This window comes from Dufourea novaeangliae, unplaced genomic scaffold (assembly GCF_001272555.1).
Source record: "Dufourea novaeangliae isolate 0120121106 unplaced genomic scaffold, ASM127255v1 scaffold11, whole genome shotgun sequence".
Lineage (NCBI taxonomy): Eukaryota > Metazoa > Arthropoda > Insecta > Hymenoptera > Halictidae > Dufourea > Dufourea novaeangliae.
In genome coordinates, this window is record NW_015373895.1 from 3,475,333 (window position 1) to 3,500,914 (window position 25,582).

The window sequence follows — 25,582 nt, forward strand, 5'->3', positions numbered from 1 at the left end:
TGTCTATGGCTTTCTCTTCCTGGACTACGTCGGCGACAGACCGTCGCTGACGAAAACCAAACACCCACCTGAATGCTCAAAGGTTCTCATTCTCTTACATTAAGAACACCCTTCTGAGTGACTTTCAGAAAGTTACAGTTATCAAATGTTTATTAACAATTTATTAAGAGAACAATGATACCTTTTTCTTGAACGGGATTTGGGCTACGCGTGTTCGTGCTCGCTGTTGCACATGTCTGGACTTACCTTTACGTCAGTGATGGGCAAAGTTGGCTTTCGTGGAGTGACAGAAACAAGAATCTAGGCTTCTTTGTTTCTACGAAGGCACACGGTGCGAAAGAAGGGTTGGAGGGAAACAGGGCGTACGTTATCAAAGCTGAGCGACACTTCCAACATCTACATCGATAGCAAAGCAATAAACAAAGAGTTGTATAAATATTCACGATACTGATAATAAAAATAAAACTGACACAATCAATTGTATTCGTTTGTTTTTTCCAAAAACTGTAATATTTCATCTTATAAATTTATCGTGTTTTTTTCATAAACCTCAGAATTGTAATTAATCTTTACTTAAAACAAAGCTCTTAAACTTGTTGGAATTAATATTGAAGTAATTATGAAGATACTTGAAGAAATTTATTTATTTTTGAAACGTGTCTCATAGTTGTTTCATGAATTGTCGAGTAGAATGGTAGTTCTTTGTAGCGTTTCTGTTTGACTCGATCTAGCGAATAGATACACAGAACAATCACTGGAGGAGGAAAATTTGTTTCGAAGTCAATACACCCGCAGCAGTATTTCACGTTCGATAAAGATTCGGAATGTAACAGTGCGCTGTGACAGGTAAAGCTATTACGTTGTTTTTTTTTTATCTCTCTCTAGCCCCCAGTGTTTGTCCTCTCTCGCAGAAAACAGAAGTACGACGTCCATCATGAGATTCAGCCACGAAAATCGGTGATCGATATCCGTAATCTCGAAATTCGTACCTGTATTTCAGTTCCCCCTCAGATACGACCGTATTACTCGTAGGAACGGAGGGTGAATTCGGTGCTACCAGCTATTACGTTAACGACCACATGAACGAATCGCCCGGTCGTTTCTCTAATGAGTACACATTGCCGTAGTGTCAGAGTCATAACGACTCTTTCGCAGCTGTTTTTCCGGATATGGAAATCGGGGCGCGACCGATAGACGGTTTATTTTCGCGCGGCGATGCCGAGTTCTACTGGCCACTGTCGGGTAATCGTCGGCTGATTCCCAATCTCAATAAAGCCAGTAATAGACCAGTTACAAACTAACAGGGTCCCCAGACCCTCTGGCCAACGCGGGGTGTTTTCCCTCTCCTATCCGCCGCGTCCCTCGAAATATTTGGCAGACGTAGCTTAACCCGGGGACAGGGTTATAGGTATGTACACCGACGAGAAAACTCAGCTTCCGCTGGGGGAAAAAGTAAGGTAGCCGAAGGGCCTCCTACCATTTGGTATTTGGAATTACTGAGATCTATGCCAAATTAACATTCAATTTAACATTTATTTCACTACCTGGAATAAATTTGCCAAGTAGAAGACTTTTCTTCTACGCTGCTTTTTCAGCTAGGCGAAAAAGTGGCGTTCGAGAAGGGCCTCCTAAAATTTGGTATGGGGACTTATTGAAATTTATGCCAAATTAACATTCGATTTAACACTTATTTCAGTACTTGAAATAAATTTACCAAATGGTAGGAGACCTTTCTCTTACGCCACTTTTTTCCCTAGTAGAAGCCGAGTTTCTTCGTGGGTGTACACTGACGTGTAGGGGCCTACACAGATAGTTCTATACTACTACTCTTACCCTAAAGTAAGGGCCTACTACCACTTGGTAACTTTAATTCAAGTACTGAAATAAATGTTAAAATGAATGGTAATATGGCCTAAATTTTAGAAACTTCTGAAACCAACTGGTAGGAGGCCCGTTCCCTACGCTAGTTTTTCCCCTAGTGGAAGCTGAGTTTGCTCGTCGGTGTACATGTACGGCGAGTTTGAGCCGCGTTCGAGCGTAAAAGCTCCACTAAAAAATTGCGATGCTCCGTCGTGAATTTGAAAAGGGTCTCGTGGAGATGCGAGAAACGTGCAAACTGCACTGCGCCGCTACTTTTTATTTTTTTTTTTTTCATTCGGAAATTATCTGCCCCCCTCGTCTTGACGTCGGCCGGTGGACGTGAGTGGTTTTGTCTCCGCAGATTCGGTCCGGTGAAACGTGAATTTCTACTCGGCGATGGTCCAAGGGTGGCCCGTCTATCTCCCTCCCACACCCCACGACTTCCTCTCTCACCTCTCTGTCTCTCTTCTTCGTACAGATTATTTGAGGAATTTCAGGGAATGCGACGGATCGTGTGATTTTCCTTGATTTGAATGAGCGCAATCGGGGATATGTTCGATTGTAGCCGCGGTGAATTTTAAAACCGTGTTCCCATTGTCCCATGGTCGGTCATGTTCCCTTTGAAAAATAGAATTCTTCACCTGGATAAAATTTTTCTCCCACCAGCACATCGAACTACCTACATGCATATCTGTTTTAATCCAATATTGCGGTCCTCCAGGTGTAACAAAACTTAGGTTATAAATAATGTAACTCTGCGGTTGTAATTCGCAGAATCGTGAACGACGGCTTGAGTAGGTACAGAAAGGAATAAAAACTACAGGCCATAGTCGGGGCTGTAGGGGAGTAAAATGGCAATGTGTTCAGAGCCCCCTCCATCCTGAATTCTATCGTCATAGCCTCGGCCACAGCGCCTGCGCAGAAGCTGGATCGCGCTAGTGAACCGACGTACGCAACGTGGTGGGAGAGCGAATTTGTATGCTCGAAAGTACGTGTGAAGGAGAAGTGCCTCCCGTGGCAATATGTTTAGTGGCAATATAGTTAAAGTCCACTGTATCAATATTTTAGACTTCGAAATAAGTAAGAAAAATTAAAAAGTCTTCAAATAAATAAGAATAGGTACATAATAATATATAGTTGTTTCCTCAATATTATATTTAATTACAATTTTTAATTACAGCCTTCAGACAGAAGCTTAGCTACATTTCTGTGCGGGTATATAATTTCTGGGACCCAGAATTGTTTTAATTTGACTTTAATTAATAAGTGTTTATACTAGCTTTTTCAAACGGAGTTATAAGATTCTTCTTATAAATATTCTTAGCATAATTGAAAGGTGAATTAGAATGTATTTCATGACGTCACTTATGTCAGAATACTCTATGCATAATACATTATTATTATTATTATTATTATTATTATTATTATTATTATTATTATTATTATTATTATTATTATTATCATCATTATTAATGCTGGATTATATAGAAAGTTTAGCATATCTTTTCTTATTAACACTAGACCTACCGAATACTTCAAAATGGTAAGAATTAGAATGGCCAAACCGGTCATTTGACCGGTCGTAGTAGGTTTAGAGTTAAGTATCAACATATTATTTTTACTTGCATTGAATGTGTCGGTCAGTGTGTGTAATGTTCGTTCGACTCTTCGTAATCGTTCCGAGTATGTATTCCCATAACATTTCGAACCCTTCCGAACGTGGACGAAAGAAAAGTTCCTTGCAGCTTCGGAACACTATTCCTTCCTTTTATCTACAAAGTTGTTTCCTTTCGTCGGAACACACCCTTATCTCGACCCACGAATAAATGTGTTGCATGGTGGAGCAGAAGGCGTATAACAATATTCAAAATTACGCACGAAATATTTCTCCTTGAATTATTATGCAGATAGGCGGTGCAAATCATCAACAAAGTCGTAGATGCCGGTGTTCGTGAACACGACGTTAGTTTTGGTATGTTGTCATGTGGTTGACGTTTAATTCAGAATCTTGTGTGTCTTCTGTGTCTGGCCTTGACTTAAGCTTACTCACACTGTTCCACAGTGAACCCATAAATCTCAGAAAACTTGGGGGTGGCACAGTGCGAAATAGGGATGGCCTGCGAGCTAACCACTTCCAATTAGCATCCTCGACAACTTTCCCCACACTGTGAATCTATGAACGTACCCGCAAACAAAACTTCCCGATTACGATTAAACACTTGGCTTGTTATTACGTTTCGTATGTTTCTACGCAAAACGAACGGTGGTATTTAATACTAACTACATAGTCGTTCGTGTTTCTTCAGTAAAAGGTATGTTCTATTTTAGTTTGTAAATAAACGAAAGTAAATATGCTGATTATAATTCACTAATTTAGGAAATCCAAGAACGGTATCAAACGGCAACAATAAAGGGAAAATCTGTAGCAATACATTGGATACCGTCGCATGTGGGCATCAAAGGCAATGAAGATGCCGACAAAGCAACTAAACTAGCAACTTATTCGCCTGAAGAAAGGCCTAGTCCCCAAAATGTTATGTACAGCGATTTAAAAAATCATTTAAACGCCATATACAAAAAGCAGACTAGACAAACACTATTAGATAAGTACACCGCAAAATATCAAACACATGGGAGTGATATCGGATGGCAAAAGTTCCCAAGTAACCTTAATCACACCAAGCATTAATTAGTAGAGTCAGAATAGGCCACACTGCTTTAACACACTCACATTTACTAACCAATCAGGAACCACCAATACGTGAACAATGTAGAACACCGATCACCATTAATCATATATTACTAGAATGCATAAAATACGGCCGTGCTAGAAGAATCTAACAGTTACCTAAAGATACAACAACTATCCATAAGTCGGATGAATATCTATCAAACCCCGCTCAATTCCTGCAGATCGCAAAACTATATCAGAACTTATGACTCAATGTATTATAATAGTAACCAACGAACAGAAAAAAATATGTACGAGTTCTCTACCCAGACAGTATAAATAAATGTACCGCGTTGCGGTAAATAAATAAAAAAAAAGCTGATTATAATGAACACGGCTGGAAAAGCTATTCATACACGGTCTGTCTCAAAAGTAACCGAATTTTCGAAAAATAGAAACAAATTAGTAGCTGTATCTACACGACAATTTTATCGTTGAAAAATGTTGGGTTATCGTGCTGCTGGAGGGGTCGACAGGTAAGGCGCCTTCTTTTTCGTTCAAGTGCCGCGACCATAAAGTGTTATCGGTAAGTTAGGCCTACTGTCCACTAAGGCGTCTAGTCATAGACGCTTCATAGTCATTTGACGCTTGCAGGACTATACGCTATACGCTTCCAATACGCTCAAGTGGACAGAAACTCAAGCGTAGTGTAATTGTCATGTTGTACGCTACACTGACGTGTCTATAACGAGACGCCTTAGTGGACAGTAGTGTGGGAGAGTCCGTTCTTACAGTTACCTATGTGACCTTGAAATCTTTGTCCGTAATCTTCGCGACTGATAAAAGATTCGTTCAAAGATCCGGTATATATCTAATGCATCGTCCAACCGAACGTTCTCCTCGTCACTATGTGTATTTGTCGTGAAGGAAACCGTTCCTCTCCCCGTTATTTTCGTCGACGCGTTGTTCGCGAGATTCAATTTTCCGAAATCCGAATATTCGATGTTCGTGAACTCGTTCAAGTCTTTACATAAATGCGTCGTCGCGCCACTATCAATGAACCACTTACCAGCATTGTTCGAGGTGTCCGCGCGTAGCACCGTTCATCGACAGATTCAAAAGCACTGCATAAACCAATTTCTTCGGCTTTCCTCGCGTCTGATCGGCGATCGTCGTTTTTTCTGCAATCAGCTGCTTTGTGACCGTATTTCCGACACCGGTGGTATTGATACTCGAACACTTCCTTCGTGCTTGTGTCGTTCCTTTCCGTCGTTTTCTTCTTTTGATTCCGAAATTTCCGAGCCCCTCTGTTCGCAATCATGGCGCCTTGACCGTCGCTATTTCGCGCGTCGTTTTTGCGAGCGTCGCTTTTTTCAATACTTTTAATACGAAGAGTTTCCGGCGATGGTAATTCGTCATGCGACTCGATCGCGCAACGAAAGTTCTCGAAGCTCGTCGGTAGACTATACAGAAGCATGATTGCTAACAAATCTTCATTTATCGGTATTTCCATCTCGCTCAGTTTATCGATCACGTCAAAAAATTTCCGAATGTGTTCGCGGACGTCCTCACTTTCTTCCATTCGTTGCAACATGAGCTGTTTTAATAGAGTGGTCTTTCGTACAGGCCCCGCCGATTAATATATTTCTCGAAGTTTCAGCCATACTTCGTGACACGTTTCACAGTTTTTGATTTGTTTCAACTCGGACGGGTTTATCGACAAAATGATGTCCGACTTTGCTTTATTATCGTTTCTTGTCCATTCTTTCCTATGACGCGGCGTCACCGGCGACGACATTAGGCTTCTTCGTTTCACCGTTCACATACGTCCATGCATCGTTCTTGGCCAACAAGGCTTGCATTTATGCTTTATCATAGTCCTCCTTATTTAAGGATTCGATCCTTACAATGATAACGAGTAGTTTATTATTATAAAATGCAGGATTATGTTAACACGCGACAATTGCGTTGAAGCGAAGCGAACGAACTAGGCGTTTACGCGGGAAACGAGAATTAGTGAATTTACACGCCGATAGATGTCACGAAAGAGAAAAGCGTTAATGCATGTATCGGCACTATCGGCTCGCGAGAGCGTGCCCCAAACGCTAATAAGTAGGCCTTATTCCTGCTAAATTTCAACTTTTAGTACGCCAAACTAGATTTAAGAACTACAAACGCTCGACACTTCATGATCCAAAGAACATAAGTAATGGCCGTATATGTAGAATGAGAAATATCGTTAAAAATCTGCAGCCTAACCATTTAATTTTTTCTCGCAGATGTGAGGTTGTTGGTTTTGAAAGAAAACGACGAATGCGTTTTTCAAACATACAATAAACACATACGCAAATAGATACAGTGGTTTCGTTTTATCGTATTTTTCATTAATTTAATATAGAAAAAAAAATATCAGAAATTAATTTCAGATATAAAAAAGATCAAATATAAAAAATAAATTTCAGAAATTATATTCTTAGTTAAATAATATTCCAAATAGCTCAAATTTCCACATATCTTTTACTACATATTAAAATTTTGTGCATATATCATCCTGCACATAAGCACACATTTCTAATACCCGACTTACAAATGTGAATATATGTACATCGATATATAATTAAAAATAGTTCAATTTCTGCTACGTTTCTTATTTTCATCACAAACATCTCATCAACCCAGTAAACGTTCATTAAGAAAAAATTGAAAAGTACAAAAATGTTATTTGTCATATACTGGTCAGACTGTTTGTTGTAACTGCTAAACTAAACCGAACCGCTCGAATGTTGCACTCTCTCTCATTCGCAATATCCGTCTCGCTTGGTGACGGAGCTCAACGCTATCTTAATTGCGATCAGTTGGGGTACCTCGAACAAGCTACTCTGCGGAACCTAACAGTAGCCTGTTCGCGGATATCATTGTATTTGCGTCTGAACATAATTAAAATTTCCTAAAATTGTGCGCGGTACATCGATTCACACATTCATATCCAAACGTAAACATTAGTGTACGTACGAATCTTTAGGCAATGTTAGTTACATTCAGAGGTAAATGTCTCGAGAATGATCAGAACGTACGGTTATTAAAGCCGTTGAATTTGTTTTTTCACACTCTATAATGGTATCGAACCAAATTATATGTATGTAAGGTTCCATTTGAAAACATACTGATGACCTTGAAATCTCTTTCAAAAATGTCCTGGAAAAAAAATTCTTTCCAGCGTTATATGTGCCTTTTGAAATAGAGCAACTTTGATCTCAGAAGATTTTTCATACAACAATAAATAAAGCAGATATTTAGGTAATCCATTCTTATTGGTAGTACAACGGTTTCCTTACCAAAATTTTTCACGAAAATGAATGTTATTGAGGTGAATTTTGTAATTCAACAAATTATTTGAAATATTTCAGATAAATTGAAAATAAATTACAGATCAGTTCGTTTAGACTGAAATTGGTCACCCAAACTAAAATCTAACTAATTCCTTTTACCACGGAGTTTACAAGCTTTTATTAACCCATTTATTTTTTCCAGATCATTTCTGTCGAGAATTAAGGTAATAGTGCCAGTTGATATCGTGACTCTATTACGTTACCGTAGAAATATCTCCAAAAAAATGCTTGATCTGGGGGTGTTTCTGCTAATCAATAATACAAATAATAAGGGAAATTGATAATTTGGGGGCTGAAGAAAGAAATATTACGAATAACCGTTCAAGTAGAGGGTTCCGATGTGGTTAAGTTCCTGGCGACGATCGAACCTTCCATCAAGGTGTGAAATCTCGAAGGGCTGCCCTTTTTTTGTTGCCGTACCTCCAGCCGATTGGTTTTCGTCGGTTCCGTATAGACAAAATGAAAAATGGTCTCTTATCGTCCGTGGGACCTTGCGCAACATTTCTTTCGAATGGTTATATAAATTACAGACACTCGATAGAAACTCAAGCAAGGACGCTGGGGTCGCAAGAGTCCGATATCTTCAAATAGCTTGAACGAAAATAATGCTTTCAGACGGCTATTACATGCTGTTAAATCAACCGTGGAGTGTAATCATTTTTGGAGTGGCAACAAATGTCACACTTGACGTTTCAGTTGACTTGGTTTGCCTTTTTATTACTAACAATAACTATTGTCTGGTTACATGCATAGTAACATCATGCAACGTAGTATGTTATTGCCTTATTATGAATGTTATATACAGGAATATCATTGGTACAAATAAACCAAAATCCTTTAATACATCAATGATTAACACGCATCTAGACAATAATATATAACTTTTCGCCAATCGTTTACAATGACAGAGCGGGAATTTTGAATATCCTTAGCAGACAGTTTTTACTGCAGAAATGAAACAGAAAGACTAAATAAAGTATGTCGATGTAAAGAGCGAATATCTTTCAAGTAAATTCCATTTCTCCTTGGAAAGAATATTATGAAATAACATATACATAGTAACTTTCAAATCAAACCTGAAATGTTCGTTGGAAAAAATGCAGCATAAGTCATAGTTGACGCAGTATTAACCAGCAGTATCACAAAATTAAACCTGTTAGGTAACTATTATTTTATAACCTATCAACTGTAAATTCTTTTATATTTGAGTGCTATTAAATATTGAGTGAAAACTGAAATTTTTAAAGTCGAAGTGGTGACAAAGTATTGCTAAAATTTCCAAAGCAAATTGATCATTACTGTAATGATAAGTATCAAAAAGAAATAAAAATTTTACGGATGCTTGTACAATGAAAAAAAAGAAAATTGATAAATCAGAAAATTGAAAGTAGATAAAATTCTCGTTGTTTGTTTTTCTGTAGGGTACTTTCTTTCATCAACATCATTCGTTACCCTAATAATAACAACTGAAATTGACACCAGGGGACACAATACGTTTACCAGTTTGCTTCGATAATTAATTAATAACGAATGACAAACGCAATCAAGCGGAAGCTTGATCAGAAACTATTAGCCGCTCCAAAAACTGAACGACGCCCTAGGAAAAAAAGAAATTGGCATTGTGCAGAACCTCGAATAGGCGTATTTCGTTCTAAATTGGATCCTTCAAATCCTGTACTCCGCTTTTATTTCGCAGTATTGTTCTTCCAATCTTCCCATCCGACCAACCATTTGAAGAAAGCGATTCGCAGTTCACTAGCAGCAGACACATTGAAGAGATAACGATTGAAAGCTTAATTCAATTACTTTTCAGTTCGTTTTAATTAGTTCTGGTACGGAAGTATCGGGTTTCGAAACGTTCGTTTGCTATCATTATAAATCGCTTGTTCCATGTGGTCGAAGTGCATTTGTGGAATAGAAAACAATTCGTAGATTCATTCTGTTTCATAAATTAAATGAGAAGTTTCAAGCTTCAGTTTTCAAGCTTCTCACGCGTTTCTAAGAAATTTAATAAAGTCTGCCTGCAAAATCGAAATTTTTGTCTGCAAGTTTACTACAGCGCGGAATGCTGTTTTTGAAAACACATAGAATACATTTTTTCAGTTTCTTTTTCAATTTTAACCATACATGGGAGTAAAATATTTCTTAAACAAATAACAGTCCATGAAAGAATAAGATCGTTATGTTTGATTGCTCGTTCCAGCAACACTTCAGAAACTACTGACAGGTTAGGTTGAAAAACAAAGACATTTTTCATATTTTCTCTATTTTGGACAATATGAGAAATCATGAGAAAATGTTTGTTAGACTTAAGTATTCATTGTTTATTTGAAACACCCGCCACAGTTCGCCATATTGAATTTTAGCTCTCGCATTTCCGCAGATTAACTGTGGCGGCGCCAAAAACTCTGTTCGATTCATTAATATGAGAGTGTCATCAACAGTCATCAACCCCCTGATAGTAAATATGTGTTTTTAAATGGTTTACAATGGTTTAGGATTTTATCACCTCGTTTGTGGTTTTACGTTTATATACTCTCAAACATTCTACGTGAACATACTTATTTGCCAGTTACTCAAAAATATCTACTTGTAAGCTACGTGTGTGCTGCATTAGTTACTTCTTTTGTGAATATTCTCATTGTATTGTATATATTATATATAATACATGATGCGAACGTAACCTTTAAATTATCACAATGGTACCTACTATTTAGTTTTCATTTTTACTTATCACTTTTAAGCAAACGAACGAAAAATACAATATGATGTTATTTATACTGAATCCAGCTATTCAAACATGTTTTCTGGGTTTACTCAATCAAGTACATTTCAACTTCATTTTGTTCTTCCAGTGTAGTAAATGTTTTGAACTTACATATAAATTTCGAGCAAACATTGTATAAACATTTAAATTATATATCGTATTTTATTGCCAAATACGTTAAAGTAACAAGTAGAATATGTTGGTATTTAACAAACACATCTTATATGTAAATATTTTAATGAAACATAAGTGTACCGTTTATCAAATGGCATTTTTAGTATTTAACAATGGATGGTAACCGAGTAATGGGAAGAAAAACGATGAAACTGGATATAGATACGTTCTTATAGTGAACATCAAATTGAAAAATTATTTTGCAGACATTTGTTACGTGAAATCCAAGAACTTTGTCTTTACATTCTTATACAACCAAATGTATATATTTATCAATGGTTACATCTGATCTTTATAACTATCTTCATATACAGAGATGTGTAACATTTGTTTGAAATTACATATAACACAAGTGTTTTTCAACTTTCATAATTCTGAGGTAATCTTATTCAATAATTCACTTCGTATGTTGTCTTTATAATTAATTTATATAAGTAATCCTGTCCATATTTTTCTGTAATATGCAGATTTATCTTTTCAATCTGATGTTCATTTGTATGAAGTAAATATAAAAGTTGTATCTATAGTTTCTTATTTAGTAATATGTTATTCTTCATGTTCATAGCATTAGTTAAGCTATTATTAATTTTTACCTTAATGCAAAAGAAAAATTAAATATTGGTACTGTCATTTATTCACAGTGATCATAAATATTTGCTAGTTTCTTCCCATTTATTTCTTCAAAGGTGCAATACTTTAGTGTCCTTGAAAGAAATTGACAAAAAAGTACCATGAAGAATTTAACTACAAAACAATTGCAAAGAATAGAAAAAAAGAAAAAAAAGATGGCTGCACTTCTGGAAATTACTAAATTGAATGATAAGGATAGAGAAGCAAGAGCATTTGCTCTCAAAAAAGCTGTTAGTATCGTTATTAAAACTACTATCTTTACTTTGAATTTTGATTGAAAAATATTTATTACAGTCTGAAGAAGCAGAAAAGTCCAGTGACACAGATAGTAGTGAAATTTCTATGGAAGAGAGTTCTAGACGTAAGCGACCTTGTAGCGATCATCTCAAAGAGACTTACTTGGAAGATTCTACTGTAACAGTAGAAGTAAAAACTATTACAGAAAAATCAAATTCACTGGCTAATAAAAAACCTAGGTTTGTGAAACTTTATATTCAATAGTTTTTATTAAAAATTATTAATAACAATTGTACCTTTTATACCTTAGGTTAAGTGGAGATGAATATCTAAAATTAAAGCAAGAATTAAGAGAACGTAAAAAAGCACTTAAGGCAATACCTCGGTTTCATTTGAAAGCAGTCGGTGAAAGTGCTAGTATAAGTATTAATATTAAAAGCGAGAATAGGATTCCTATTTTCCTTAGTGATGTGCAACATTTATTATTATACTCCTTACATGGACATCATTCGCCATATATGCCAACAAGGTGGTGCCATCTCGAAAAATACAATAAGGTAATGAGCATGATACAGATTTAATAGAAATGAGGATTTCTTTTAAATGCATTAAATAAAACCAAACCATTTTCAAAAAGGTCACACATACAGTGGTTCTCGTTGTTGAAGGACTCTCTGTGTACCACTTTATGGCATTTGAAAGTATGTTTTCACATATAACATCAAAATTAGAGCATCGTGTGGAAGTGGTAACACCCGCAGTATATGGAGGATCGATAATAGAAGATTTAGCTGCAGTTCCTATAACCGGGATACAGAGTGATAAATTGATTAAACGTAAATTAATTTTTTATCAATATTATTACTCCCATAACAATTAAGAAATTGTGTACATTTTCTTTTCAGAGTATGGTTCACTAGAGGCTGCTTTACACAGTACAGGAGATGTATTAAAATTATTAAGGACTGTTTTTCCAATGTATTGCTCCGGTAGAATAAACACTGATTCAGTTAAAAAAGTATTTGAACTACCCGCTACAGACAAATTTCCCAGGACACAACTACTGTTATCGTTATGTCAGATGGTAGAAGAAAATTATCCAGTACCACTACGGGGTGAATTATCAAAAAAGTGAGTACTGATGATGAAATATTGTAAATTGTATTGCACTAAGATTAATGATTATATGATACTTAGATATGAAAATTACATAATGACGAAAGACATGTATTTTGAAGCGACTCCAAGATCTCCAATGTTTGGCTTAGATTGTGAAATGTGTAGAACAACAACCGGAGAATTGGAATTGACGCGAATATCTCTCGTTGATGAAAGTATGAATGTAAGTTTGAAATAAACGATATCTCATTAACGAGTAATATACAGATTCTATTAAATTCTTATCACAGATTATTTACGATAGTCTGGTTAAACCGGATAATCCTATCACGGATTACCTCACTCGATTCAGCGGTATAACAAAGGAAATGTTAAAGGATGTCACAACCACCTTATCTGATGTTCAGCACACACCTTAAAGATGATGCACCCATACATTATTGATACATCTGTAATCTTAAATATTACTGGCGATAGGTCATCATCCTTTTCTTGCAGTGAATTTTTTAAAATGAATAATACTAATTATTATCCATAATACAGGTACAGAAAAACAAAGTTACAAACATTAGTGAGAGAATTCCTTGGCGAGAGAATACAGGAAGATAAATCAGGACATTGCTCAACTGAAGATTCAAAGGCCTCGATGAAATTAACAAAATTAAAATTAGCAAACAGTGTAGATTATGGAGATGCCGTATTACTTGGACGATGCGACATGGAAATATTGAAAATGGAAGCAGAAAAACGTAAAGATCAGGATCAAATGGCGAACGTGGAAGTACGTAGATATGCCACATCAATTTTCAAACATGTAACGAAGAACCAAAAAACAGCTGCGGTTGTGGGTAATGAAGATATTATGAACGAATACTCTAAGTACTTGACTTCTTCTATCAATATTATGGATGACGAAAACTTCGATAAAAACGACCAGGTATGTATCTTCAATCATAGGATAAGTACTCAGTAGTATTCGTTATCCATTTCTTCATAATCCTACATTTGTTACAGGTGCGATTTGTAGTTGCGGATAGTGATAAACAAGCCGTAAATCGGGCCGCTCAAATAGCAATAGAACACGCTTTTACTTTATGTCATGTTAGGATAGAAGAAAAGAAATTGAAAAACGATCAAATGGAGAAAACATTTCGTACGGTGAATAAATGGATACACAAACTGTGGCAACATATGGCAGTAAATGGATTAGCATGTATCATATTCACGGGAGAAAATAATGCAACAAATGGTGCCTGTTTCTTGAATTTAAAGGGAGAAATACCTGAGAACTGCCCGATACGTGCTTAAAAAAGATGTGAATCTATTCTTTGTACATTATACTTTAGAGGAAATCATTGAAGAATTATGAGTCTAATAATATTAGTAGAAATTATAGAACAAAATGCAAAAAACTAGAAAACAATTGTTACGTTCTTATTTCGATAATAATTTGCTAAAAATGTACAAATGTATTGTTTTGTTAATAAACTTTTTTTACTCTGTGTAATCTACATTTGGTAAAGGTTTGTGCAGTATATATTAGTAGTATTATACAAAGATGACAAATCCAGAAAACGCAAATTAAATTATAAAGAACACTTTATTTAAATCAGTTTTAATTATTACTTTTATAAAAAACGATTTATTTCCGTTGCAATATTAAGTATTTACATATCATTTGTAAAGCCATAGCAAAGTTGGGATTTGTAAATATTGATAGTGCTTTGTTTATACAGAATTTTCTTACAATAGGTTTGTCTCGTAGAATTGGGAACAAAGAAAACAATGTATTTATAGCGAGATGCAAAATGAATTATACTATTTAATGTTTACATTTTATTTATAAAAAATGGACCTACAAATAAAAAGAACAGTCTCTTAGGATACTATGAAGAAACAAATTCACAGCAAGAAAATTCTATATTTACAGTTCAATGTCGTCTTCTATTGTGAAACATTAAACGAATTAATAACAATCTGGCATCAACTCACTAACATACAGCAACAATTAAAAGTAGAGATGCCTAACTGGCGCTCACCAACAAGGGTGTGTAAAGTACCTCCACTACCGGACATAGGCTGTTCCGCGACCTCATCCTCCCGCCTTAGCTCCATACTGGGGGTAGGTACCTCGGGAGGTAAATACACCCACGGTGAGCATTGGTTGGACATCTCTGATTTAAAGCTAAAAAGCAAACATATAGCTCGACAACTTTTACGGAATAGTCGCAGAATGTTATTCACAGATTTGAATAAAATTCTATACTTGCATCCTATGATTATGGATATAAAGTGATATCAGTACATATTAGTACATACTTATGACCTAAATTGTCAAGCTATATATTCCTTTTCACTAGCTTACAATAATTATTAGCTAATTGCTACTGTTATAATAAAATATAAAAATCACAGGAACTATAATTAAATCTTAGTACTAAACTCCCATTATGAAACATATATAAATTAGACCTTCACGGTTATTTATTAAATTTTTCCTTTACCAGAGACTTTTTGCTTCTCTACATACATTAAGTAAGCTGAAACACGTTGACGTGAATTTCTGATAAGCATTTTCTGTCTAAATAACTGCACTTCTTTAGCGGTTTTGGTTTTTTTAGCTTTCTGAAGATTCGTGACACTAAAATTAGTTGTGCTCCCATAAGAACTCACTGAAAAATTAGAATCAAACATTGAACACGAAGGTAAAACTTGTTCCTCAGGCTTTGACACTTTCCTTTTTTTCAATATTTCCAAAGAACTGTCCACAAGGTGCTCAACAAGTTCCTCGGGTAGATATTTAATACTTTTTCTTGATACTTCTATCTGCTTAGATTTCGAAGTTTGATGTATAGATTTCTGTTTTGGGGTTTTAACTTTTATTTCATTTTCGATTTTTTCGTCATTTTCTTCTACTTTCTTCCTTTTCCTATCCTTATTAGAAGTAGTGTTACCAGTAACACGTTCCGCTATATTCAATGTTGCGGTTCCAGTTTTAGAAAATATAACAGGTGCAGGTTCACCAACTGAGTCCAATACTGTATTAATAGTGTGCTTGGTTTTATTAGATGTGTTAACAAATTTTCCATGAGTTTTTGAAATATATTCTGGCAACGATTTTTTCTTCTTCTTGGACACTTGTTCAACTGAAACACATTCATCTTGTAAAACAGTATTTTTTGGTAATAGTTTTCGTTTTTTCTTGGATAATTTCTCTTTTGAAATATCTGCAGTTTGTGAAACAATATTTTCTGATAACTTCTGCTTCTTTTGGGACACATTTTCTCCAATTTCTTCATCTTGTGAAACAATATTTTTAAACTTCCGTTTACTCTTAGTTAGGTTCTTAACTAAATCTTCTTCAGGTAGCACAGACACTATATTTTTAGACTTTTTCTTTGCCAATACTTCATTTTCTGTAATGCTGTGTATATTTGCCATACCCACTAAATTTTTGTTCTGCTTCCCTTTCTTCTGTTCTTCATTAAATTTTGGTCTTGCTTCAATAACATTTACACGTAATTCATTTTGTAGAGGGTTTTCAATATCAGCCTCTGTGTTTGATTTCTTCTTCTTTTTCTCATTTGAACAAATTTCTGTTGACTTTTTACTTTCAGGACTGTTAGTGTTACGGACATGTTCTTGGTCCTCCCCTGATATTTGAGAATCTACATTTCCTTCCAAACCATCTTCGTCAGACGTGGGTACAGTTTTCTTTACCTTTCGTTCTTTTCGTTTCTTTTGTTTCTTCTTGGACACTTGTTCAACTAAAATACTTTCATCTTGTGAAACAGTATTTTTTGGTAATAATTTTTGCTCTTTCTTGGAAGATTTGTCTTTTGAAGTATTTACAATTTGTACAATATTTTCTGATAACTTCTGCTTCTTTCGAGACACATTTCCCATAATTTCTTCATCTTGTGAAACAATATTTTTAAACTTCCGTTTACTCTTAGTTAGGTTCTTAACTAAATCTTCTTCAGATAGCACAGGCACTTTATTTTTAGACTTTTTCTTTGTAAATACTTCATTTTCTGCAATGTTGTCTATATTTGTAGTACTGACTGTATCTTTCTTCTGCTTCCTTTTCTTCTTTTCTTCATTACATTTCGGTTTTGCTTCAATAACATTTACACGTAATTTATTTTGTAGAAGGTTTTCAATATCAGCTTCTGTGTTCGGTTTCTTCTTCTTTTTTTCATTTGAACAAATTTCTGTTGACTTTTTACTTTCATGACTGTTAGTGTTAGGGACATGGTCTTGGTCCCCCCTTGATATTTGAGAATCTACATTTTCTTCCAAACCATCTTCGTCAAACGTGGGTACAGTTTTGTTTACCTTTCGTTTTTTTCGTTTCTTTTCTTTCTTTTGACAATCAGTTTCTAATATATTCTCAGCTACTTTCAGTAATTTGTTTTTTAATGACTCATTCATTTCTTGAGCTGGTTTTACATTTAGCTCAACATTTGTAGTTTCTTCTTCGACATAATATTCTTCAACATTGACATGTTCCACTTTACTGTGACTTAATGTGTCACATTGTTCATTACTTTTACTGTTACTTATTGATTTTCTAAGGTTACTATCTAATTTCAATACTGGTAGACTCTCGTTCAATTTTTCTTTTCTTAAGTGTCTTACAGTAGGTGATTCACTCCATGGAACTGAAGTCGTTCTATTTAATTCTATTACTTTAGAAGACATTGGTCTTGAAAGATTTGTTTTTTGAGCATGTTCGTTAATTAAGGCCGGAAAACCATGCAACAAACTTTCTGTATCTTTTGTATTATTTGATTTTTTCAAACTGGTTTTCAATTTCAATATCGTCGCTTTATCTCTTTCTGTACTTGAATAGATATCTCCTTCAAATTCACAGGTATTATCAGACACTTTTTGAATAGTACTTTCTAAACTTACATGAAATTGATCTCGTTTAAGTGAATTAAGTTTAGGGGTACTGCATTCCATTGATCGGCTAAGTTTTTGCATCTTAGGTCTTGAATTTTTCATTTGAGGAGATCTCGAGAAAAATTCATTAAGTAAATCACATTTTTCTTCATCCTCATCTATCTCAGACAGATAAATCTGAGAAATCTTCCCAACTTTCTTACCATCTTCAGATATTTGAGATAAATCTAAATTTCCAGAGTGTCTTAATTTATTTTCTTCTTTATTACAGATATTTGAGGATTTATTCAAGACTGTTTCAACATTTTCTTTCACAATTTCATTTTGTACTTTGTTTTCTTCAGTTGCTATACCATCGGTTTTTTCTTTCATTTGCACTTTTTCAAGTTGATCATCTATGGATTCTTCATTAGTTTCTTGATCTTTTACATCATTCTCATTATCTACTTCATTATTACTCTGATCTTCCTCCTCGTTCTCTTCAGAAACATCGTCATCATCAACTACAAAGTCTTGAAGATCTGATCCATGATCATCAGGATCTGAGGATTCCGTTTCTGATGCTCTACATTCATCTCCCGGTACGTCATCATCAGAAAATTTAGAAACTTCTTTGCCATGAAGATTATATTCCCTTTCAATATCAGAATCTATACTTTTATCTGATTTGTCAGAGCCACTTGAATTTAATGATGATTCAGTAGGCGATTTCTTCCAAAATTTCCTTCCCTTCATGGTTTCAGATTCATCAGATCCTTCACTTTCACTATCTACCTCCTCAACGGCTGTGCTAAATGATTTTCGTTTCTTTGACATGTCTTCAGATAATTTGCTTTTCTTCAATGATGAATCTATGCATGATTTACTTAATGATTTCCTTCTCTCCATGGCTTCAGATTCATCAAATCCATCACTTTCACTATCTACCTCCTCAGCGGGTGTACTAAATGATTTTCGTTTCTTCGACATGTCTTCAGATAATTTGCTTTTGTTCAATGATGAATCTACGGATGATTTACTTAATGATTTCCTTCCCTTCATAGCTTCAGATTCATCAGATCCTTCATTTTCACTATCTACCTCCTCAACGGGTGTACTAAATGATTTTCGTTTCTTCGACATGTCTTCAGATGATTTGCCTTTGTTCAATGATGAATCTACGGATGATTTATTTAACGATTTACTTCCCCTGACAGCTTCAGATTCATTACATTCTTCAATTTCACTGTCTAGATCTTTAAAAGATTTATTAGATTTCCGTTTTGTTGCCATGTATTTATATAATTCAGTTTCTTTAAGTGGTGAATCAATAGTTGATTTGTCCAAATTTTCTTGAGTCATTGCTGTCCAACTTTCGTTTCCTCTTAATTTGTTAAATGAAGTGTCTTCTGTTACAGATTTTTTCCTATATATACTTTCACCAGTTTCTGTTTCTTCTGTACATTTATTAATATGTTCTGGATCTTGAACCGCATCTATTGAATCATTCACTGCATTTGCTTTCTTCTGAATTTCTTCTTGCTGTTTAGATTTTCGGTTACTCTTTACTTTTGCAGGTGTATGTTTATTATCATCCTGTGGTATATCTAGTTTTTCTTCTTCTTTTCTCTTCAAAGAATCTCGTTGTGCTTTTAGTAGAACGGTGTCATCAGAATCGTAATCGAATATTGCATTTTCTTTCTTTTTTTCCATATTTTCAGCAACTTGTCTCGCGTCTCCATCAATTAAAACAAGATCACACTCATTCTCACTTTCATTTTGAAGTTTCTCTGTCGACATTGAATAGACAGAATTCTTATCGAAATTCCTTTCCTTCCATTCGTCAGCTGAAATGTCGTGAAACAAATCTGTATCTACAATTGCATCAGAATCACCATCGTCGACTTTCATTTTTTCTTCATGCTCCTTAGATGTTTCATGATTCACATTTTGCTTTATTTGTTTATTAGATGATTCGGATTTGCTTATAGACTCCCTTTTTGAAGTTACAGAGTTATTCAACATAGAAGTGTGTGTCGCATCTTCTTTCTCAGAAATTTCGTCAGAAGGCTTAGCTGAAGACTCTGTAACAGTGTGAGATTGACTACTTTTAACCACATTAGTTATAATATCCTCAGTTTTGTTAGTAGATAAATAATTCTCTGAGCTCATATGAGCACCTAAAGGATCTGGTACTATATTCTCCTGAGTAGACACATTATTAGTTTGGTCTATATCTTGTGAATCATGTGTAGCAGTCTCATCCCTTGCTGTAATGGAAGACATAGTATTTTTTTCAAGAGACAGGGTTGCACTGTTTAAATCAGAACGTGAAAGTATTTCTACATGGTGTATGTCATCAGGATCTTTTATATTTCTTGATATATTAGACTCCTCTATTTTTTCTTTCAATTCGCTTTCATTATCTGGAATCAGAATCTGGTTTATAGAAACTTCTGCAGATTCTACACTTGTATTCGTAGCTTCCTTTGCTTTAGAATTAGAAATCATCTCGACAATTTTATCTTTATTGCACGTTTCACTGTCCAAGACAGTTTGTTGTATAGGTTGTTTTGATTTATTGTTCAAATCAAAAGACTTATTTGCAGCTGCATCATTTTCAATTTCTGGACAGTTCAAAATTTCAATGCTATCGTCTAGGCTTGAATCTTCACATACTTCTACATATGTCACATTCTGACCTACACCATCAGTAAGTGGTATCTCATTTAATGACTCCGTATCTGTTACTACTAACTTTTGCATATTATCAGAACTGTCTGCATCATCATCACTTTCTTTCCCTGATTTACCTGTGTGTAAATTACTTGCAGTCGGTGATGTTGGACTTTGTAATAATACATTAGACACTGTATCTCTGTTACTTTGTGAATCACCAGTGATATTTTCTGTTTGGTTTTCTTTATTAGTAAGGTCCCTATCTATTCCTGTTATTGAATTATTTAATATATTTTGCATTTTTAATCCAAGTTCCTTAGAAGTGTTCTCATTTGCAGTTTGTGCCATTTCTTTGGATGTATTCTGCATTGATCCTTCTGACGGAGTCATATCTGTAGAAACATATTCAGGTGTTTTATTATTATCTGACACTATTTGTTTATCAATAGGGATATCCTTTTCAATATTCTTAACTGTATTCAAAGGAGAATTTTCTAGAGAATTGATGAATGCTTCCTTAACTGTTATAAATGTAAATGTAAGTTAATTAGGATTCATTTTCCTTAAAGAGATAAAGATAAACTTTACATAGTACTGCAATACAAACAACAGAAGTTGTTAATAGGAAGGTATTTAAAATAATCGAACTTACCATTCATATGAACATCTGTTCCTTGTTTGCATACATTCTCATGACTTATGTGAAGTACATCCTTTGAAATACATAGTGACTCATCAGTCTTTTCGGAAGTAGAATTCTCTGAGTCTACAATGAAGGATAATACATATATTATACATTAAAATTACCTTAATCGAAATAAATTAGAACATAAAAATTGGATACAATATGTACATGTTTCATTAATTTCTTTGAGATTAGGTAGTACACGATCCAGTGTTACTACTGGAATTTTAGCCACTTCTGTTTCTTCTATAACAGTCGCTTCGGTGGGTAACATAGACGCTCGATTTCTTGATCTAACAGAACTACCTATTAATTCACTCTGACCCATCTTTGTAAGTTTATTTCCTCCAACAGCTTCAGGTTCCATAGAACTAGCTCTCGTTCTACGTGTACTTCTTGTAACTGTTGATGGCGACTTAATCTCTGAACCAGCTCTTGAAAGTCGCTTACTAAAAGGAAAAATATAAATATTACTGGACCATAAGATTTCAAAAACATTGATTTTGAACCTAAGGTATAGGTGATTTAAGTACAAAGAAAAATTACTTTGCAAAACTTAAAAATTTAAGATACATGTTCTTCGTGAAATATACTGTTTTTGCAATATACATTACAATTACATTCCATTTATTGACTGCAAACATACCTTGTTCCCTATGGGCCAACTGATGGCACTTATAAATAAGATCAACCTATATCAAATGTTTGTCAAAATACAAGTCAACCAGACACTAATGGGAATATTAATAAGCTCATATGTATAAAATACAATAAATTAACATTCTCTAATAATGTTACTCTATTTTTACACATACTGTCTTGTGAATGTCTTATGACTACTTTGGTTGTAACAGTATTTCTAATTCTTACAGAATTATGTCACCTTGAAAAAATAATTTATAATAACAAGTGACATGCCTAGTTTTGCCATTAGTCTCGTTCAATCCATCATTAACAGAAATATTGTTAGTCTTCTTTGTCGGTGTTGCAACGGTGGAATCTTTATCTGTAGTTTCAGTGATATCTGATGCAGTAGAATTTCTTCTGGGACGTAAAGTCCTACTTTTTTCAGTCATTATAAAACTGTCCAGGGTAGTTATTCGACGTCTGGTGTTTCTTGTCGTCTGTGTAGTATTAATGTTACCAGTGTCGCTTAAAGATGCTTCCGGCGAGGATTCATTTTGTTTAACGACAGTCTTAACTCGAGAACTACGACGTAGTGGAGAGTCGACCGTTCCTGAACCGGCGAGACCACGAGTCTTGCGACCTGCAAACACAGAGATAATATAAAGAATCAAATGACACAGAATTCGTTCAGGTTGTATAAAATAGACGATTTTACTTTCAGAACACTTAAGAAACAGGTTCATGCAATATGACACGCACGAAATTGATTACGAGATTGATGTCGAATCGACCGTTACAGTCGGACAGTCGAATCGCGTGCGCACATATCAACCAAAAAATGAAAAAGTACGAACCAGCTTTTGTATCTACTTCCTCATCTGAATCTTTTACAGAGCGTGACATTTTAATTATCGCGTAAATAACTCATTAGACAACAATGGCTATGCACAAAAAAAATTGGAAATTGTCCTAAATACAACACGTGTTAACGTCCAAGTTTAAACAGTTTAAACTCATTGATCTATGTACGCTATATACTATGGATACGGACTTGCTATAAGACAGCAACACCGCTGCTGACTAGAGATGGCGTGAACTGCTACTTGTGAATCACAAATGATTCGATCACGTTCGTTCCCAATCACGGTGATTTTTCACAGTGATTCGTGATTTCTCGTGATCGTTTCTGATTGGTGAAGAAACTTAACAGTTCTATACACGCGACACATAATCTGTATATTTTATATTAACAACGTCAAAACAAAAATTCGAGTTATGTCGTATAAAGTGAAGTAATAATTAGAAACAATGAAGAATAATGAATAAATTAATGATTATAAATTATAATCTACATGTTACCTAGCAAATCATTCTTTTAGAATTTCTTGTTTTTCTACTGATTTTTACAAACACAAATAGTAATGTAATTCATCGTAAAATCATATTGTATACGTTTGTCTGTATAAAGATCAAGGACTTACGATCGCAGTGAGCAAATTCACTCAAGATAAACAAATCGCAATCACGGTCGTAAATGAAGTTAAATCCTGATCGTGATTGTGATTCGGTGATTACTGTGATAAATCACCGTTAGTGATTTTGCACGCCATCTCTAACTGAAATCGTTTTGTAATTTGATTATTTGCATGCAATCCTTTAAGAAATAGCAATTCTTTCTGAAATTGTCACATGCTGCTATATAGATGAAACTGTGCGTTCGATGTGGTAAGAGACCCCGTGTGTGGGAGGAAGTGGGGTCATAGAACCCACGGAGGAGGCACCAGTGACCCCGTGTCGTTAGATCGTGGGGTCATGAAACCCCGGTGGAGGCACCAGTGACCCCGTGTGGTGAGAACGTAGCGTCATGGAACCCCCGGTGGAGGCGCCTGAGACCCCGTGTGGTGAGATCGTGGGGCCATAGAACCCCCAGAAGATATACAAGACTTTTGAAACGTGATCCTTTATCGCTGTTGCTCATACGAGTCTCCAGCTCGGTCTAATGTTGCTCGTGCAACTGTCAAAATCTGACTGACACTTGTGCGTGCTTCCGTGAGCAAATTATATAGTAACCCCAGCAACCATGGCAGTTTCTGCAGATACTACTACAGCCCAAGTTTAAAAGACGTAGGCAGTAGTTAGTTTCTGTAGTAACCTGTTGAACCAGACAACTATAATTAGTATAGGATTGTACAATCTTTATGCAGTTATATTTAAGACAATTCGATGAAATGAAGCTTATATTACCTGACGTATGTTTATTGGAATATATATATATATACATATAAATTATAATGATATAAAAGTTTGAAATACAGTACGATGGGCTACGGTACAATACGTCTATTCGATTCAATTGCTCCCTTGCGACTACATCATGCTATCCGCGTTCGGCGCAGTGCGCTAATACGGAGGCCAACGAAATATCACTGTAACACTTAAAAAAGTTTTAAAGTTCCATTTATATCATTGTCCTGTGAAAATGTTCATACTTCCAGCAGCATTCATATTCCAATCAAAGAATTTACAGAATAAGGAAAAGGAATCTAAAGTATTCTTCAGTAGTTCCATACATCTTTATCTCGAATAATTTTCTAAAACATTCAAAGTACTAGACATTTTTTCACTTTGAATCTCATATCGATTTCTACAATAATCCTAGTTCGATGTAATGTAGAACGTGGTTTTATGAGATAGATTCGAAGTTCGCAGCCATTAGCTCGATATTGTCATCAGTTTGCAGTACTTTACCGATGATAATACCGATTGCCCAGGCCTCACCACGAGGAGGTTGCTGCGAGTGGAGGCCCAAGGCAGGTAGATGGAATCACAAGTTCTACATCTACCCACCTTTCACAATAAACCTTATAAATAACTTAAATCTTAACTATGTAATACTATCGGTACTAAAATCCCTCGGCGGATGACTTCTTTCTTGAGCCTAAACCTATAAAAAACTAAGTTCCCTCGTCGGTTGTCTTCGTTCTTCAGCTTAGAACTAATATTATCTTAATATTCTAATTAATACGAATTAATGCTAGTAATACGAAATAACAAATTTAACGCAATGTAGTCGCTAATACTCAAACGAAAGAGATAGACGGAATGGAAAAAGTTCCATCGATCATTTCGTTTACGCACCTAATATTCCATATACCAAGCAGTTATTAAGTCTACGATGAACTACGCGTTAAACTACAGTATGAACAAGTATCGCGATGAAAGTGTTGTCGCCAGAACCTGGTTTAAGAAAATAGGAAAGACGGGCGACACCTCGCTAACCCGGATCCATCTTTTACTGTCATGGAGCTTTGGGCTGGTCACCTGCGTACCAGACCCGAACCAAAAGAGTACACAAGCATGGTAGTGCAAGCGAGATTCTCTGTTAAACAGAGTCCGTTTACGGAGCAGCCTCCCGACTACTCCGTACCCTGGCACGCACGAGCCTTTCTCCAAATCCTACTTACCAGGCAAAGACTAAACACGTCCGATATCTGGCTTCTCAATAGAAACCAGAGGGATCGGCAAACAGTCTTAGTGTACAGACCCACTGCCCGTACCATAGGTACAGACCCACTGCCCGTACACCAAGTCTGTGTAGAGAATCAATGAGCAAAATGAATTAATAATAACTTGGTATGCACAATGGATGGTCACAATTTAAGTCTATTAATAGATAGACTAAAATTAATAATAATAATTGTCATTACGATGTGATGATGAATATGAATATAACAATGAATATCGAATTACGATTTAAATTTAACTTACAGTAACTTAACGCAGTGGTAAACGCTTTGAGGATGTAGACGTTGATCGATGTCTTCTTTCGATGGAATAACTGTTTGGAAAAATATTTT

At 35.3% G+C, this 25,582-nt stretch overlaps 2 protein-coding genes across 2 annotated transcripts; one reads left to right on the top strand and one right to left on the bottom strand.

Moving 5' to 3' along the window:
- Window positions 1-11,592: 11,592 nt before the first annotated feature.
- Window positions 11,593-14,155, top strand: LOC107190167 (small RNA degrading nuclease 5). Its single transcript, XM_015578923.1, is given in 10 exon segments — window positions 11,593-11,721; window positions 11,786-11,967; window positions 12,039-12,285; window positions 12,366-12,564; window positions 12,634-12,859; window positions 12,926-13,070; window positions 13,138-13,256; window positions 13,259-13,324; window positions 13,391-13,784; window positions 13,862-14,155. Coding segments are annotated over 10 exon segments (2,001 nt in total).
- Window positions 14,156-15,334: 1,179 nt separating this feature from the next.
- Window positions 15,335-22,735, bottom strand: LOC107190178 (claspin-like). The gene is made up of 5 exons (XM_015578935.1): window positions 22,580-22,735; window positions 22,017-22,365; window positions 21,267-21,547; window positions 21,066-21,179; window positions 15,335-20,805 (listed from the first exon to the last, which is right to left on the bottom strand). Exons 1-5 carry the CDS (start codon window positions 22,626-22,628, stop codon window positions 15,335-15,337), a joined length of 6,264 nt encoding a protein of 2,087 aa, XP_015434421.1. The 5' UTR covers window positions 22,629-22,735.
- Window positions 22,736-25,582: the final 2,847 nt, after the last annotated feature.